Raw genomic sequence first — 17,563 nt, 5'->3', positions numbered from 1 at the left:
CTGCAGCGTAAATCTTAAGGAATTCAACAAATTTCTGAAAATTTGTGCATAATTCAGTTGTTGAGATAAAAAACAATGTTATCTGGAGCAATTTGCAGTGAAATTGTTTATTGGAAAAAAAAACCTCACTAACCTCTTTTGAATGGAACCAGGGGTCACAATGTCTCCAACACAAATATTTATCCCAAATGACCAGTAAACTTACACGTGTTGTCTTTGTGGTAAATCAGAGTTTTCTTTGGGTACTATTTTGTCTTATAGCACCCTGCACATATAAAATTAAGTAATCTCAAAAACCTAGGGGTATAAAATCCCCCAGTGCAGGGGGCCTGTATAGCCCTGCTGCTTAGCACTGTACATGTGGACTTTTTGCTCCTGTACAGCTGCATCAGAATGTCACATTTTATTGATCAATACTTTTTTATGGAGATTATACAAGCTGTGTGTGCAATTAAACACTTGTGCCAGCATTGAGTGCACCTTAATTAGGTAAGGTAGAGCTGAGTGATTTGACTGATTATAGCGTTTTTTTTTAATCATTTTTTATTAATGTTTACAGTTTTAATGTGGGATCTTACAAGGAGAATATTGCAATAGGTCAAGCATGCAGTTCGGAAAACAATGGAATTTTGCCAGTTTACCTGTGTGTGTGTGTGTGTGTGTGTGTGTGTGTGTGTGTGTGAGTGCGTGTGTGTATGTGTGGCGGTCGTGTGTCTAGTAGAGTGACCTGTGACACCTCCACTTCATCCTCTCTATCTCTGAACTTTGTCAGGCTTGATAAAGGGAACACATGGACTTTTCTTTTACACACACACACACACACACACACATTGACAGCAGTGGGAGGGACACAGTTGTCACTGTGGTAATGGAGGAGTCAGAGTGAGTCCAGGATGACTGTCTCTCTCTCTGGAACCTCTCTTCTCTCTCTCCCGGTGCTGGGGTCACTGTAGTCTAATGAAGCCCAACATTTTTAAGGATTATATTTTTTAACCGGTGAAGGAAACTGTTACATTACTGCATTCCCGGATCTGTCAGCATTACCATGCAGACTCAGGTAAACACACACACACATATGCGCACACACACACGCACACACACACACACACACAGACACAAAAACACACCTGTAGAAGCATTTCTGAATGTGTTTTGTAGAACTCAAAGCTGTGTTGTTATCAAAAAGTTTGGTGCTGTTTTTCTGGCTGTGTTTTTCACACACACACACATTAGTGTTGCCAGGTGTCCAGTTTTTTAGTTTTATTGTCTAATGTCCAATCAGTACTGTTGGTACTGTACATTTTAATGTCCAGTTGAGTCTCACTCTAAATGCACTGCATTTGTTAAAGTAGATGAAGTGCCGTTCTGGCCTTGTCATAGCACTTCCCTCTCTGTCTCTATTTGTCACATGTGCGCACACGGCGTTCTAGGCATTAAGCGATTATGTCACCCCACGTGGGTAAGGGTATTTGATTAGCATATTTAGCGTTTGTTATGGCGGGACTTGGGAGAAAAAGGTAAGTGACCCTGTTATTTCTCAATTACAGCTACTTTCCAAAAGTTATTAAACATGATAAAGACTATTTGCACAGCACAACCTGTAATGTTCATCATGGAAAACATGAAGTGTAAAAACTGTATAAAACAAAAACGACATAAACCAAAGACAATTATCAAACTAAAACACAAAAAAACACATCAGAAAAGACAGAATTGGGGACATGCTGAAGTTATATTAGATGCTTGCTGAACACCACCTTAATGTCCCCATCCCCTGCCTGTCTGAAAACTGGCAACCCTAATGCATACAAACACTTAACGATGTAATATGCCAGCCTGGATCCATGGACTGAATCTGTAACTCATTCAGCAGAATAGTGATGTTCAGAGATCAAACTCATGCCTTTAAATGTGAAAAAGTTACATTGCAGAAAGTGTTGGCTGAGCGTGTGTATGTTCGTGTTGGTGGGTGTTGTGGTTGGAGTGTATTCTCGGAGACCCAGAGGTGTAATCAGTCTATCGTCATAACCTCTGTCCCATCGTGTCACTGCTGGGGGGTCAGCTAGGGGTCAGGATACTTCAGTTCTGAGTAACTGCACATACACAGAGTCACTCTAGTGTGTACTGGTGTGTATGTGTGTATTTGTGTGTGTGTGTAGGGTGCTTCCATGGTCTGTGTGAGTGTGAATTCTGTAGTGCGAGAACAGAGTTGAGGAGTAACAGCCTTACATAATCATGAAAAAAGCTGTCTGTATTCTGTTACAGTTAACAAAAAAAGACAGATTACAAATTACAAACATTAAAAATAATGTTATAAAAATAAAGTGAATACTAGCAGGATATTTTAACTCATGCTGATTTTCTTGCCTGTGTTTGTCTCCTGCTTTATGTCTGCTAAATACAGATTTTGTCATTCTGTCTCTCTTTGATATAAAATAACGAGTAGAGACGAAAGCTTTGCATACATCACAGAAAATTAACCAATCTGAGAATGGCAGCACACAGATATATCTGATGGTCTCATATTGGGCAATATTGAGCAAAAGACCAGCTGGAAAATCCATACAAGTGCAGTTTTCAGGGTTGGGTACCTTGCAATACATAAAAAGAATATAAAATTGAGGGGACACAATATTCCAGTATTTAATTTTTATTCTAAACAACACATGCTTTACTAGAATACCTGATTAGCTCCACCAAAATCCTCTATGCTGCTATTCAGATTCAGATAGCATTTTATTTTTTGCAGTTATGGTGGCTGGAGTGTTGGCATTGTGCAGGGCTGGAATGGCAGCATTATAACTAGGGCTCAATTTTAGTGGAGATGTGAGGGGGTGCCATCCCTCCAGTCAAAAAAAGACAAAAACATTCTCATTGTAAAATGGTGATCCTTGCTTTTCTTCTTCTTTTCCTTTCATTCGATCTTTATGTGAGATTTACACTTTGCATATGGCAAGAGTTCCTAATTTCAAATAAACAAATTATGATAACTGCAATGCACCTTCACCAAAAGAGGCGGTTATGTAGAGTGGTGTGCTTTTGCTTTTCATTGATGATGCAATGGAGTATTTGGTACAGCATATCGCTGTTGTCAGAAGAAAACCTCAAATCTCCAAAATGGTAACTTTACAGGAGAAGGAAAAAATCTACTTTACTTTTAATGTAGGTCAATGGAAGCAGACTTTTTTCCAAGTCATACTGGGTCGTTTTTTTTGGTACATTCATCATGAAAATTACACACAACGTAAAGAACCTCAGGCATTTTCAAATTATATCACAAACTGAAAAACAACAAAAATGGAGAGGTTTTCTTCCAACCACAGCGATATGCACCTGCTGTATAGAGTGCTATTACAGCATTAGTACAGCACAATCTATGTATTTGAAAACAATGTGTGTGTGTGTGTGTGTGTGTGTGTGTGTCCATTGTCATTTGAACCCACCATCAGCCCTGATTTTTTTTTCTTAAATTTGACCACTGATGATAACTATATGTACCTAATGTACCTAATACAGATCAGCACTATGCTAATTTTAATGTTAGCATTCTGTGCTGCTAAGGCCTAGTCTTCTGCTGGACAAGGCTTTATCATCACAAGATCCTGGACTATGACATGGCTTTAGGACAGGCTACGCAGTGTTCTGAACCTCTAAAACTCAGTCACTCTTCAGGAGCTTTGTGAAACAGCCGAATGAGATGAGCTAGCTAGGAAGCCAATGGGACTAGCGTGCAGAATTGCAGGCTTTTAGCTGGTGACAGACGGCTTGGACTTGTGCTTGGACTGTGTAACTTCTCTCTAATGGGAGGAAAGAGTTAAGAGAGAGAGCGAGAGAGAGAGAATAAGGGCCTGGTCTGGTTTCAGTCTTTGGGTAATTTAAGCTTTATAAGCGATTGGCAGTTAGTGGAACTTGAACAAGAGTCAGGTTCCTGGTATTTGGAGGAAAATTAGTTCTATGGCCTTACAGTGTACAGATACATTTCACCAGCACGCTTCCTGCCCATTCAGCACATCCAAACGGCCTGAGTGAGGGGGGGGGGTTAGAAGGGTCTGTGTGGGTGGCTGCTACATTTTTCTCCAAGGGAATATCAAATAATTTATCTTAGCCTTTACGTTAATATTATTTATAATTTGTACTAGCATTATAAACGTAGGGATACAATTGCAGTGTAAGGTGGAGGGCAGTGAGTGGATAATTCAGTGGATAATTCAGTGTACTTTGACCTTATTTTATCTAAAACAATTGCAGGTGCATAATTTTAATAGTCATTGTTGTTGCTGTTAGTATTGTGGAATAGTTGTTGTTGAATAATAATGATGTTGAATTATCCTGTTGAGTGTTGCTGAATAGCAGTCTGTGGGGTGCTCACCGTGATGAGAATATTATTAACAACAACGATGAATACATATTATTATTACAGTGCTTGAAAAGTAAAGCACTGTGTTGTTATTGGTTGGCTTCTTCTTTTTCTGTTTCTTCTTCTTCTTGCTCTTCTTCTTGTTCTTGTTCTTATTATTGTTATTATTATTATTCCAGGATTCAAAACATGAGAACCCAAGAACCGCTTAACATAGAAACTTTATTCAAACTTTGTTGTGTAGGTCTTGTAAATGGGATGATGGTTATGAATTTTCTTTTTTCTACACTTTATACTTTTTAAGATATTAAAGAAAAACCAGTAAAAATTTCCCATGGACTTATAGTGAGCCATTGTGACATTATAGTCAGGGGCCTATCTCAAGTTAGGAAATCTTAACTTACTCGACTGAAGTCGACAATCAACTTTTGTGTCTGTTACCTAGCAATCAAGTTAGTTAGTCAGACAGCCACATTAGCTGCTGTAATGTTAGCTGCCGTTACTGGTGTAAAGAAAGTCAAATAAAACTAAAGCACGATAAACTGAAAGTTAAGAATAAATATTTTTTTTAAATCCCTTGTCTTTTCATTTACCTCAATAGTTGCGTTCATCACCTCTCACTCACTATTCAAACACCACAAACTCAGCCTCACAGTTGATCTGTGGTCAGGAGTTATGATGTTGCTGCATCTATCCATCTGGACACTGCCGTTATATCATAACGATACGTCTTTGGGTACTACGCTTATATCATCATACACCACAGTCAGTAAACACTCTGTAGCTAGAGGTTTTTGGACAATGCTAACATCATGATCATAAACCACACAGCACAATCAGTACACAGTCTGGAGCCAAACGTTTTTGCACATTGCTCTTAAATTATGCCTATACACCATACACCACAGTCAGTAAACACCATGTTGACAAAAGTTTGTGGACACTGCTCAATAGACTTGCAACCACCTGGCATACCATAGCAACTACCTAGCAGCATCATAGCCACCACCTAGAAACGTCCTAGAAACCAACTTTTTATTTTTTTATTTCACATTCTTTATTTTTTGCTTTACAAGCATTGGTATTTCCTTCAGGAAATGCATATCTGATATTATTATTATTATTATTATTATTATCACTATTATTGTTATTGTTATTATTTTTTGATGCACCACACAAACTCTCAGTTCCTCTGAAAGCCTTTTTTTTCTTTTTAACCTAGCAGAACAGGCTATCATGTTTCTTTCATTGTCAATTAGAATACACGCTTTAACATTAACCTCCATACTCCCCATGGCGCTCCCACACACACACACACACTCACAATCTCGACATGGCTCTCCGGGGCCCTAGGTGAGAGTTATGCAGGGCTGGCGCTGTCCGGAGAGTGCCTGTCCACCATCTGGCCGAGGAATTTGCCGCCCCAGACAAAAGGCTTGGCAGAAGCTGCTCTTTGTCTGAAGGCTCCATGCCTCCAGATAGCTATAAAACACCTGGACAAAATCAGCAGGTGACGGCAGAGAGAGAAGGAGAAGAGAGGGAGTAGATCAGTCACAGGCAGTCTCTTCTCCTCTCTTCTCTTCTCCTCTCCTCTATTCCTCCCTCTATCTCCTCAGGCAGTCCCCCCCTAAGCCCCCACCCCACCCCCTTTCTTCCCCCCCAGCACTTTGAACAGAGCTTAAGTCTCTGGCCAGTTCGCGCGCCTGTCACTGGGCAGGGTTTGATCTTTGTCGGCAGATGCTTTGAGTACAGTCCTCAGGGTCCTCACCGGCTTGGGCAGACACGCACACTCACATAGTGCACTCACGTCCAGCTTTTCGTCAAAGTCCAGCAACAAAACCTCTGCAGCCTCCCTCTCCTCTCTCTGACACACAGCACGGACATATGTGGCCCTACGTGTTGGCCATGTTAAACACGCTAGCTCTGCACCACTGCTGCTAATTAGCCTTGTTAGCTTCCTCCCACAGTGTACACACCTCCAAACGCCTCCTTTTATGTCCTGTTCAGTAATTTTTCACCCATTGCTTGTCAAAAGAAGTGGAGAAATTGTCTGGAAAGTGCAGATTCTAAACTTTCAATCTATACCACATTTATGTTTGTAAGTAGAAGCGAAGATATGAGACTTTAAGTACCTACAGCTGTAGCAAGCAAAGATAAATCTACATTAACATCGTAGCTAAGTAAACCCAAGTCACTGTCACACTAGATGTCACCTCACCTATTTCTTCAAAAAATCATGTGAGTATGGCTGGTCTTGATGTGAAGTGTTTCTGGACCCTTTTGTTGCTTTCTATTGGCTCACACCTCTGAGCTTTGTGAATTTGCAGGGTTAAAGTTTGTGTAGATTAACTAATTCACCGCTACCAGAATCAAATTCTTTTTACGTTCTTGTGTCCTTTTCTGAATAATTCGTCTTTTTTTTTTTGGGCAGGTAAATTTGACTTGCTTTTCGTGTGACTCTGAGCACCAATTTTCTAAAATTTCTGATAATTCAGTCATTAAGATGTAAGTCATTCAGAGTGGTTTGATGTAAAGTGCTCCATTCTAGAGAATGTCAGTCAGAATTGTTCACAGTGGTGGAACCAGATGTCCGAAAAATCTTTTAGTCTCTAAAAGTTCACTCACAGAAAGTTATTACATGAAATGGTTGTAAATATGCTGCTGATGCCTGACACATAGTTTTAGGATACCTTTGTGGTGTGGTTTAGGGCTAAAGCATATTTTCTTAAAAAATACATTTATTGTGGAGTGGTACATGCAGTGCATTGTAGTATTCAAACAAAACTTATTTTTCAGATTTACCACAATTTTTCCATTATAAAAATTACATACAAAAACTCAGAAGACACATGTAGGTTCACTGGAGGTTTTGCATAGTAAATAAAATGGGTGTATTTGTGTTATAAACACCCAACCTCCGGCTCCTGTCACCAACACTGTAAAGAAATCTGGGTCGCCAAGTTTCTCTAAAATTAACCATTTTACATCAAACCACTCTGAATGACTTTGTTTACACCTCAACCTCTGAATTATGCAGAACTTTAAAAAAATGAATGGAATTCCACTTTAACATGATGGTGGCTCACCTGATTTTCACACAAAAAAGGGAAAATTGATTAAGTTAGTCAGTGTCTGTATATGCTGAAGGATTAGCATTGTTATCTAGTGTAAATAATAGAACAGCCTTCAGCAGCAGGAAGGAACGTGTCAAATTCTTGCGTGTGCAGAGCCTCAACTTTAATAAAAAGTAAGTGTTGTATGTAGGGTTTTGTTTTGCAGAAAGAAAAGATGTCCTTAACATTTTTGATATTTTTGTCCTCTTTTTTATGTCAAAACACAAGTCAGAAGTACACATTTGAATCCATTAACTCTGGACTTCTAGGCCTGTGGATTATGGGGATCAGGACAGCTGAGTCCCATCCCTCCTCTCTGTACATAAACAGCATGGCTGGGACATGAGTGGCTTTTTTGCAGAGGGAGGGATGAGGGAAAAGTGAGTGTATTTCTTTCTCAGGCGTGTTTTAAGGACATGCTCACTGCCAGGTGCTCCTCTTAACTGTAAATGACACCCAGTGAGAGAGGGAGGGAGGCAGAGAGAGAGAGAGATTGGGCAATAGCATGATGAGTACAAGGCTAAATATGTCTAATCAACGGCTTAATGTGGGCTTTTTGCCACATTTTTTTTTTACAATTTTCTGTGCCTAAAATGAACATGAAGCTAACTGTTGCAAAATGTACCAAAAATAAAGGATTAGAAAACAGCTGTTTTATGCGAGCAAAACCTTTGCAGGTCTTTATTCTTCATTATAATGTCCTCCCTCTCTCATGTTTATTCATCATAAACATGATTCTGAAAATTTTCAGAAGAAGGCAGAATATGACAAGCAGTGCGCTCAAAATGCAGTGTTACTTGAAGAGACCACCAATGAGCATTGCTGAGGGAGGAGAAACTCCATAAGAGCGTGAGGAAGAACCGCTAAGAGGACCAAAGCTCAAAAAGAAAACCTCCCAATGTACATAAGGAAGAACTGCTGAGAAGAAACTTTTAGACTCAAAAGAATGGGGGAAAAAGGTGAACCATTAAGAGGAACCTATATTTAAAAGGAGATCCTCCCTGAGAGCATTAGGAAGGACCGTTTACAAGAACCAAGACTCTAAAGAAAAATCTCCCTAAAAGCATGAAACAGAACCATCAAGAGGAACCAACACTCAAAAGATGAAAGGCACTGAGAGCATGAGGAAGAACCACTGAAAGAAACCAAGACTCAGAAGGAGAAACTGTTAAATGGGCTGTCAGAATCCTCCATTGTTCAGTAAAAGTCTTGCGTGTCCCATCAGTCGCGCTGGCGTTTGGTTTGTGTGAGTGCTCAGTGCTGGCATGCGGGCTATGCCCTACCCCGGCTGGTCTTCAGCAGGAAGGGAACAGGATCTGTCTCCTGGGGGCCGAGGGCATGGCCTGTCCCAGCTGGACCCCAAACACAGCGGCACGCAGCGTATAGCGGGACGAGGAATGAAGACGGCCTGCCAAAACCATCTGAAACTCATCTGCGTTTACCCTTTTATAATCCACTCACTCTTTCTCTTACTCCTTTTCTTTTCGGTTTGCATGGTTGCTGCCTCTACCTATTCAACTGTGTTTTCAAGCTACAGTTTGGAGAAAAATCATCTACACAGACCCCCCCAAAAGTCGTTGATCATCCAAGATGTTTAGTGCAAAGGTTTACCAGTTAACATTGCGCTAACTACATGGAGTTGTTAAGTAATCTTAGATAGATAAACTTGTACTGAGGTTGTAATTGAAACATGTTTTCGTTATGTCATGTTGAGTAAAGAGGTAGAGCACCAAAGATGAGAGAGAGAGAAAGAGAAAGAGAGAGTGCGCATGCATTTGCACACTGTCAGTGAAGACAGCTCAGCATGCGAGGTGTGCAGCCTCACCCACCGCAGTCCTGAGGAGGTGTGTTCAAAAATACATGGGAACAGGGGAAGAGAGAGAGCATAGGACATAGAGAGAGAGAGATGGAGGACAAAGTGACAAAGAGACAGATAGAAAGAATAGGGAAGCAGAGAACATGAGAGAGAGAGAGAATAGGGAAGACAGAGAGAGAGAGAGAGAGAGAGAGAGACACAGAGACAACGACAGAGAGAATGAGAGAGAGAGAGTGAGAGAAAAAGAATAGGGAAGACAGAGAGAGAGAAAGAGAGACCTGGGGTGAGCACACTAAACACATGCTTTCCTCTTTCAGCCCTGTTCTCAAGGGACTCACGCCCCATTTGGTTCGTGTTAGCATAGCGCTAGTGTGTGTGTGTATATGAGAGGAGGGACAGGGACCTGGGGCACATATACTGAAGCCCTCTGGCACAGGCCCAGAGAGAATGCTAAAGCTAATCCTGACTCCAACATTACCAAATGTTTCAGCTGTGATTCTGAACGTTAGCAGTTCTGTCAAAATTAGCAGTAGCTGTAGGAGGTAAAACACTGATGTTCTTTGTTTTGCTGGAACAATATGAATGAATGAATTTGAATTGAATAAATACAGAACCATTAGCCTGCTGTGTTTGCACACAGAGGAATTAGACCTCCGCATTTAACCCATCTGTGCAGTGAAACACACACATACATTCACACTAGTGAACACACACACTAGGGGGCAGTGAGCACACTTGCCCGGAGCAGCGGGCAGCCTTGTCCACAGCACCCAGGGAGCAATTGGGGGTTAGGTGCTTTGTTCAAGGGCACTTCAGTCACATACTGTCAGGTGAGAGGATCAAACCGACGACCTTCCGGTCACAAGGCTGGTTCCCTAACCTCCAGCCCACGACTGTCCCCATTATGTTTTGTGAGTCCAAGATCCTGACAGCCACTTTTATTACTGTTAAATAATGATGAAGATAGTCATAATAATAAACTTTAATATACTGTAATATACACTCATATGCTAAAGTTTAATATTTTTTTGATTGTCTAAGTGAAAATAAGTTAGCACATCCCCTACTGAGAACCAACCAAAAATATGGCACATTTCTGGTCATTTTTGTGCACGACTTCAACATCAGCAAGCTGTAACTTTAGCAAACCTGCCTTGTTAGCATTAACATTCAGGAGGTAAAACACGGCCGTTAGCGTTAGCATTTTCCGTCCAGGACCTTCCCCGCAGACAAAGGCAGTCTTTATGCCATGTGTGGATTTTATTTGTCACCTGGTTTCAATATGGCCACTGCTGTGGAGGCCCCGGTCCATCTCTGCTGAAGCCAGGCCGGGTTTTATGACTTTCCTGAACACATTGGCCACATATTTCTGGCAGGAAATTGACAGCGTAGCAGCAGCTAAAACCATGGATGAGATAACATCTCGTGGGTGGAAGACAGGACACGATGCTGCTGGTGTTAGCCAGAACCCTCATGTTGGCTCTGAGTGAGAAAGAGAGAGAGTGAGAGAGAGAGAGAGAGAGAGAGAGAACGATAGAGAGCGAGTGGGTGACAAACTCCAGGGAGCTCATTTGAATCAGTTTTGCTGAGGATGCTTTTGACTTCCTTTCAGTGCTTGTGAATATTTGTCATCTTGATTTTTTCGGCAGTGGGAGTTTGTGGGCGATAGAGAATCAGAATAAGAATCTTTTATTCACCAAGTACAAGGAGTTTCTCTGGGTGCCAGGTGTCAACATAAAATCCAATAAAAATAAAAGTAATTAAAATACACAGTGCACGATCTACACTGTCAGTACAATGCAAGTACAATTTTGTCCCTGGCCATTTTGTCTCAAGGCCCTTAAGGTCCAATAGTGTACCTTAAATTAATTTTAAAGGTGTACTACGTTCACCTTCTCAAGGAAAAGGGGCACATTTGTAGCTTTTTAAGTAGTCAAGACAGAGTATATGGAGTCAATGCAATGTATCAATATAAAACATTTAACTGTAACAGAATATGGTACAGTTATATTTCCTAACTAAAGGTACTGAAGACTTTAGGGTACCACCCAAGTGACTTTAGGAGTACCACCCCAGTGACAGTCTAACACCTTTTTTTTCCAAGAGTGTACTAATGACATAAAAGATGTGTGATAGGCATCACAGTTACAGAGAAGACAGACTACCCAGTTTAGCGAGCTAATTCAGCAGCAGCTTTCTGAGCATCTTCTCTATCTGCCTCCTTTCTTTTTATGTCTTTCCCTCTCTCTCTCTCTCTCTCTCTCTCTCTCTCTCTCTCTCTCTCTCTCTCTCTCTCTCTTTTCTTTCTCCTTCTGCCTTATTTCTCTCTCTATTGCTCTTCTTTCTCTCCCTCTCTTTCTCTGTCACTTTTTTCTCCTCCTCTCTCTGCTTCCCCCCCTCTCTCACACACACACTCTGTCTCTCCCTCTGTATCTCTGTTTCAGTCTCTCTCTCTCTCTGTCTCTCTCTGCGTGCTGCTGTCGGTTGCCCGTGTTTATATAAACGGGGCTGGGACAGGGTCTGTCGCCAAAAACAACATCCATTAGCAGTGCAGCCTCAGCTAAACAACAGCCGGTCTCATACAGTGGACACTCCATTGGACACTCAGCTGACCAGCTCAGGGCCACTGCTACAGACAAAACCAATCCAAACAATGTGGGTTACAATAGTATGGGTAACAATAACGGCCTCACTTTTTTGACACTGACTCCCTCAGGGGCAGCACCTGCATTTCTGAATTAAACCTGGACAATGACTGCTGTACAGAGAGCCATGCTATCATGGTGTTTCCCTTTGGGGAGACTCCACTTGGACTTGCCCAGCCTGGATTGGCTCACTCCAGGTTCAGCTGAACTGGCTCCCATTCAGTATCATATACACCTGCAGATAGTTCTGGACTCATTAATTCAGTTTGACTCCACCCCTTGCAAAGTCTTGCCTATATCTCCTGTGCATTTCTGAGCGCTTTTTCCCTGTTTCTGGTGTTCCTGTGTGTTGACCCCTGCCTGTAGTGACTATTAGTGTTGGCTTGTCCCTAATAATGATCCTCTGCACTTGTATCCTGCCTCATCACCCCATATGTCAGAAATATTAATAAAATTGAACTGAACTGAATAGCTTCCTATAACTCTCTATGACTCTCTATAGCTCCACAAATACATAAATTATTAACCTATTCATGCCCGGCAACTAAATTTAGTATGGTGAGAAAAAATGCCACAGATCTTGTTCTGACTGGTCTAAAGCAGGGGTGCCCAAACTTTTTGTAAGTAAGTAAGTAAGTAAAGTTTATTTATATAGCGCTTTTTACAACAGGTGTTGTCACAAAGCAGCTTTACAAGGAAATGAGCATTACAAAAAGAAGTCCGGGTCCGAGCCCCCATGAGCAAGCCAGTGGCGACAGTGGCAAGGAAAAACTCCCTAAGAGAAACAGGAAGAAACCTTGAGAGGAACCAGGACTCAGAAGGGGAACCCATCCTCCTCTGGTCGACACCGGATAGTAAACATTGTTAGTATAAAGTATTATAGTACAAAAAACAGGGTAAAACGTGAAGGAAACAATTAATTTGTCTTGGATTTAAAAATGTATTTTATTAAATTACATTTTTATTTACTAAAATGTTCCAAGGGGACAGAAAAATAAACATTTAGTAAGTTATATATTGCATGAAAGTTTGTTCTTGCATTGATCTTTAAATTTGTGCTCTGAGCTCAAAGAACATACTGACCATTAATGGGTTAAACCTGTGTCGAAACAGGTTGAGATTACAGTAAGGATTAGGAAAACAAAAATGTATAGACCAAATTCAGGCTTCTAGCTGACTGCTTCTGTTTTTAGCTGTGCTAATGTACTTTCGTCCATTTTTATAGATAACAGTATATTATACAGTATCAGAAACCACATAAGCAAGTCCATTACAGATTACTTAACAGCTTGACTTGGTCAGGTGTCAAGCTTACGTCATTTGTTAGCTACATTAACCTCATAGCTCCAGTGCTAAACTAAAGAATGAAGCATGGCTGGAGCTGGTGGTGCTCTAACGCTTCGTTAACAGGGAGACACAAGCCTGCTGTAATAAGGCACTCATTAGAAGGCCTCGTTGCCGTAGCAGCTGCTCTAATTGCTTTAATAGACCACGTTAACTATCTTGTCAGCTGTCAGGCTATGTAAACACTGCTTTTTTTTAAGAGTCTTTGATGTTTTTATTTCCTTTTAGTGCTGCTCTTTCTCTCTGAGCTTAATTGTGAAATAAACGGCTGGTATTGCGATTCCTATATTTTGATCAGCTACCTCAAAGTCAACTTGTACCATGATAATAGAAAAGTTTTTTTGGATATAAAACAGCTTTACTACATGTGCCAGTACCAGTTCCACAGCTTACAGCTTTACTACAAGTGCCAGTGCCAGTTCCAAGTGAAAAAGGAAGGCTCAGTATAAATAAACAGTTTTAATACCCACATTGCATCACACTGGACACTAAATAAACAGTCCAAACAGACGCTGGCCTGAATTCATTTTCATACACATACCCTTTTGCTTTAGAATCGAGGACAATATCACAGGCAACATATGAATGCATTTAATAATTGTTGTTATGACCTAAAATATTAAATATTATTATTAAATATTACCACTACATAAAAATGCAGAGCTTCATAAGAATTCAGTTCAGTGTGGGTGTAAAAATGCCTTGTTTTATCAAAGGTGGCAAGTCAACTGCATTGATTTTGGATTATAATCCAAAATATAATAATAAAAATAAAATAAAAATAAAATAAAATTCTGAAATTACCTTTAAGTGTAAAAATCCAAAATAATGCTTGATGTATTGTTCTTAATTGTCTGTATTCCACTAAAGTTCCTTCAGTTACATTTGTGTAATCCAGATTTTTAAAAAATCTATATTTAAAAATGTGCTGAAATTAGACTGAATTTAATCAGGATTCATTGAATAATTTCCTAAAGAATCATAATTGAAGGAAATTGTTGTCAGAGATTTGCACCCCTATAGTTCACTTTTATCAGTGTGGTTCTTTTTCCTACGCTCATTGTCCCAAAACAGCTTTAATACAGATGCAGCCCCCTAAAGAGAATCACTGAGGGACACAGTGTGAGGAGAAACTACCTGATACCATAAAGAAGAACCACTGAGAGGAACCAAGACTCAAAAGTTAAACCTCCTGAAGAGCATGAGAAAGAAGCACTGAGAGGAACCAAAAGAGGAGAGGAGAGCCTCCTAAAAGGAGAGCTGCACTATTTCTCTAGAGCTATAATTTGATCATGTTTTGTAGTTTTATTTACCGCGTTATTGTCTGATGATGTGGTTTAGAAGAATCAAACAGGCAATAAGGCCTTCATTGATTCAGAGAGAAATCTCTGAAGTGGAGAAATGTAGGTCAGTGGCAACATATCTGGACTATGAACCTCCAGTTCTTTAGGTTAGGGACATAAAAGGAACACACAAACATAAAATGTGGCCTATCCAAAAATTATGGCACATTTTATATTGTATGTGTTTTTTTCTAATATGTTAAACTCAGCAAATAAATTGAAATTTGCAGAAAAATACTATATTTAAGTTTGTTCCTTAAAGAGGATGTGCTTATTTTCACTTTCAAAAATCAACAAAACATAATTTGAGCGGGGTGTTCAGGGTTTTTCCATGCAAAGCTTTTCCACGAACCGTTTGTAATTCTAATTCATGACAACTACAACTGTTTTCTTTCAGTAGTAATTTGCCTAAAGAACTGAATGATTAATGATAAAACACTGGTTAATCAGTGATTTATTGCTTTCATCTCATAACCAAACAATGAGCTGATAAGTTGGGCATGCTAATGGTCATTAAGATCGCTATTTAAATACTCGGTCTTGATGAGCAATATGTGGTCTCATTTTAAGTTAATTGAACATCATTGAATAAATGAACAGAATGTAACACAGTGATTACTGTTCTGTCAACCTACTAACTGATATTCAGTTAATTCAAAATTTAACATCAGTCATGTAATTTAGATGGTGATTGGTTGACAGCTCAGCACCTCTCCTCACCCAAGTGTCCAAAACATATTGTCCCAAGTCAGATGAAATGACAACAAAGTCAATCACTGACCTTTGATCCAAGGAGCTCTGGTACCAAGTGCACTTATAAACATCCTTGTGTTCAAACTTGGTGTTATAGACAATCCATGACCAGCACAGAAGTCCAGTAACAATTCATCATTCAGGTTTAGATTGGGCGGGCCGTTCTTCTCAGTCACCCCCCTCCAGGTTTCCCAGTCATTGCCAACATGAGCACTGAAATCTCCTAGCGAGACTATGGAGTCTGTAGGTGGTACCTTTTCCAGAACCCCACCCACTCACTTCAAGAAGGCAGAGAACTATTGTTTGACCAACCCCTGTCAAGGAGTTTGGTTCCAGAGCCAATACTGTGAATGGAGGTGAGCCCAACTATATCTAGGTGGTACCCCTCAACCTCCCACACAAGCTCTAGCTCCTTCCCCCCAGTGAGGTTATGTTCCACGTGCCATGCTGCCAATGACCTCCCTGCCATCTCCCACTGCCCATAAGGCACTGCCCAGGTCTTTCATGATTTCTGTTGTTTGTATTTATAAATAACTGCTAGCTTAAATGTTCTAACTGAATTTATGTGTTTATAAATAGAAACAACTGCAATTGAGTGTGAAAACTCAAATGTTGAAGTTTTATTCTTTTTTATAGTTCACAGTTAGACATACTGTGCACTAAACCACATCAGGTCATGTCTGCGTGACCTGGAAGCAGTTAGAGCAGGTTGAGAAGGGGTTTTGGGGATGTATTTACAGAAAACATCTGGGTGACTATTGACTTCTAGTGTGAGCAATGTTATCCTTGTAGCTAAAGTTTAAAACTAAAAAAGCAAAATTTGGATACTAGACATGTTGTGGCTGATCTCCTATGTCTGGGGGGTGTGGAAAATTGTATAAATTTGACTTTTTATTTGTAGGACCGTTCTTTTCGCTATGTAACTAATTATACGTATAACTGTGTTATTTATAAGTAATTACATAATGTAAATCAAACACATAGCAGAAAGACATTAACTCTAGTCTTCCAAGGGTTAAAGACTAGTGTTATTAGACAATAGCTCAGACACTTAACCCCCTCACCACTAAAAGCTTTTAGGGTCATCTCCGGGTCAGCCGGCAGCAGCAGGGTAATGGTGGCTTTGTCAAAACAACGGGAAATTTCAAATGGTGGGGAAAAGACAGGCAGGCAGGGTTTCAGGTGTGTGTGTGTGTGCGTGTGTGTGTGTGTGTGTGTGTGTATGTCTGTGTGTGGAAACTGCCTTCTAAATGGCCCTGCATCAATATGACATGAGTCAAAAAGAGGAAGAGGCCTACTGGAGCTAGCTTGTCAGGAGATGCTAGGCTAGGCATTAGCAACGGCACTTTATTCTTTATTTTAGGTCACATTTCACATTAATAAATGATATGTTCCTACCGAACGCTGTATCGGTTTTAATACATTTCAGCAAATGTTTTTACATTGAGGTTTGTGTGTGTGTGTGTGTGTGCGTGTTACATTGCTGTATTAGTGTGCATTTGAGATGTCATGCATTTAGCAACCTGATTTGAAGAGGAACTCTTCTGATTCTTTGACATTTCTGCTTAATTAAATAACCAGAAAACAAAGTCATTCAGAGTGGTCTGATGTGAATTGCTCTATTCTAGAGAAACTTACTGAGCCAGAAATGTTAAAAGTGGTGGTGATAGGATCCAGACGTGCGAAGAGTTTGCCTCTAATGCTTCTCTCACAGAAAATTATATAAAAATGTTACAAATACGTTGGCATTGTTTTGTGATAGTTTTGAGAAAGTTTTGCTCAAAACTTTTTGTTTCTTTAAACATGACAGGGAGATATAGTCCTTACGTTTTCTGATTTTCCACTATTTTTCACCATAACATATATAGCTCAGAAGACACCTGTAAGTTCACCGGTCTTTTTGGATTGTACATAAAATGGCTATAATTGCATTGTCGACATTGTGACTGGTTCCTGGTTTCTCCACCACTATAAAAACATCAGAATTGATTTAGTTTCTCTATAGTGGAGCATTTTACATCAAATAATTCAGAGTGACTTTGTTTACACCTCAGCCATTGAATTATCCAACAGTTTGATGGGATTTTCCTTTAAGGTTTGATTGACAGTTGGAGTGATTGTGTTAGCTGGTCATTTGGTAATTTTTTTAGCTTTATGAAAGAAAGGTGATTCATTGTTATACTTGTGGCTCT

General features: G+C 40.1%; 1 protein-coding gene across 4 annotated transcripts in view; it reads left to right on the top strand.

Moving 5' to 3' along the window:
- The window catches only part of bnc2 (basonuclin 2), a 262,007-nt gene that overhangs the window by 169,611 nt on the left and 74,833 nt on the right, over positions 1-17,563 (top strand). The window contains exon 1 of one of the 4 annotated variants that reach the window (XM_036574809.1): positions 822-1,057. The exons of the other annotated variants lie outside the window; for them this stretch is intronic. Coding sequence (XP_036430702.1) covers positions 1,046-1,057 — 12 coding nt within the window. The 5' untranslated portion in view covers positions 822-1,045. Of the gene's footprint in view, positions 1-821; positions 1,058-17,563 lie in introns of those variants that run through there. 4 annotated transcript variants of the gene reach the window in all.

The sequence above is a fragment of the Colossoma macropomum genome, unplaced genomic scaffold (genome assembly GCF_904425465.1).
Source record: "Colossoma macropomum unplaced genomic scaffold, Colossoma_macropomum, whole genome shotgun sequence".
NCBI lineage: Eukaryota > Metazoa > Chordata > Actinopteri > Characiformes > Serrasalmidae > Colossoma > Colossoma macropomum.
The sequence above is the reverse complement of the archived record's forward strand: the minus strand, read 5'-3'. Positions and strand labels throughout refer to the sequence as shown.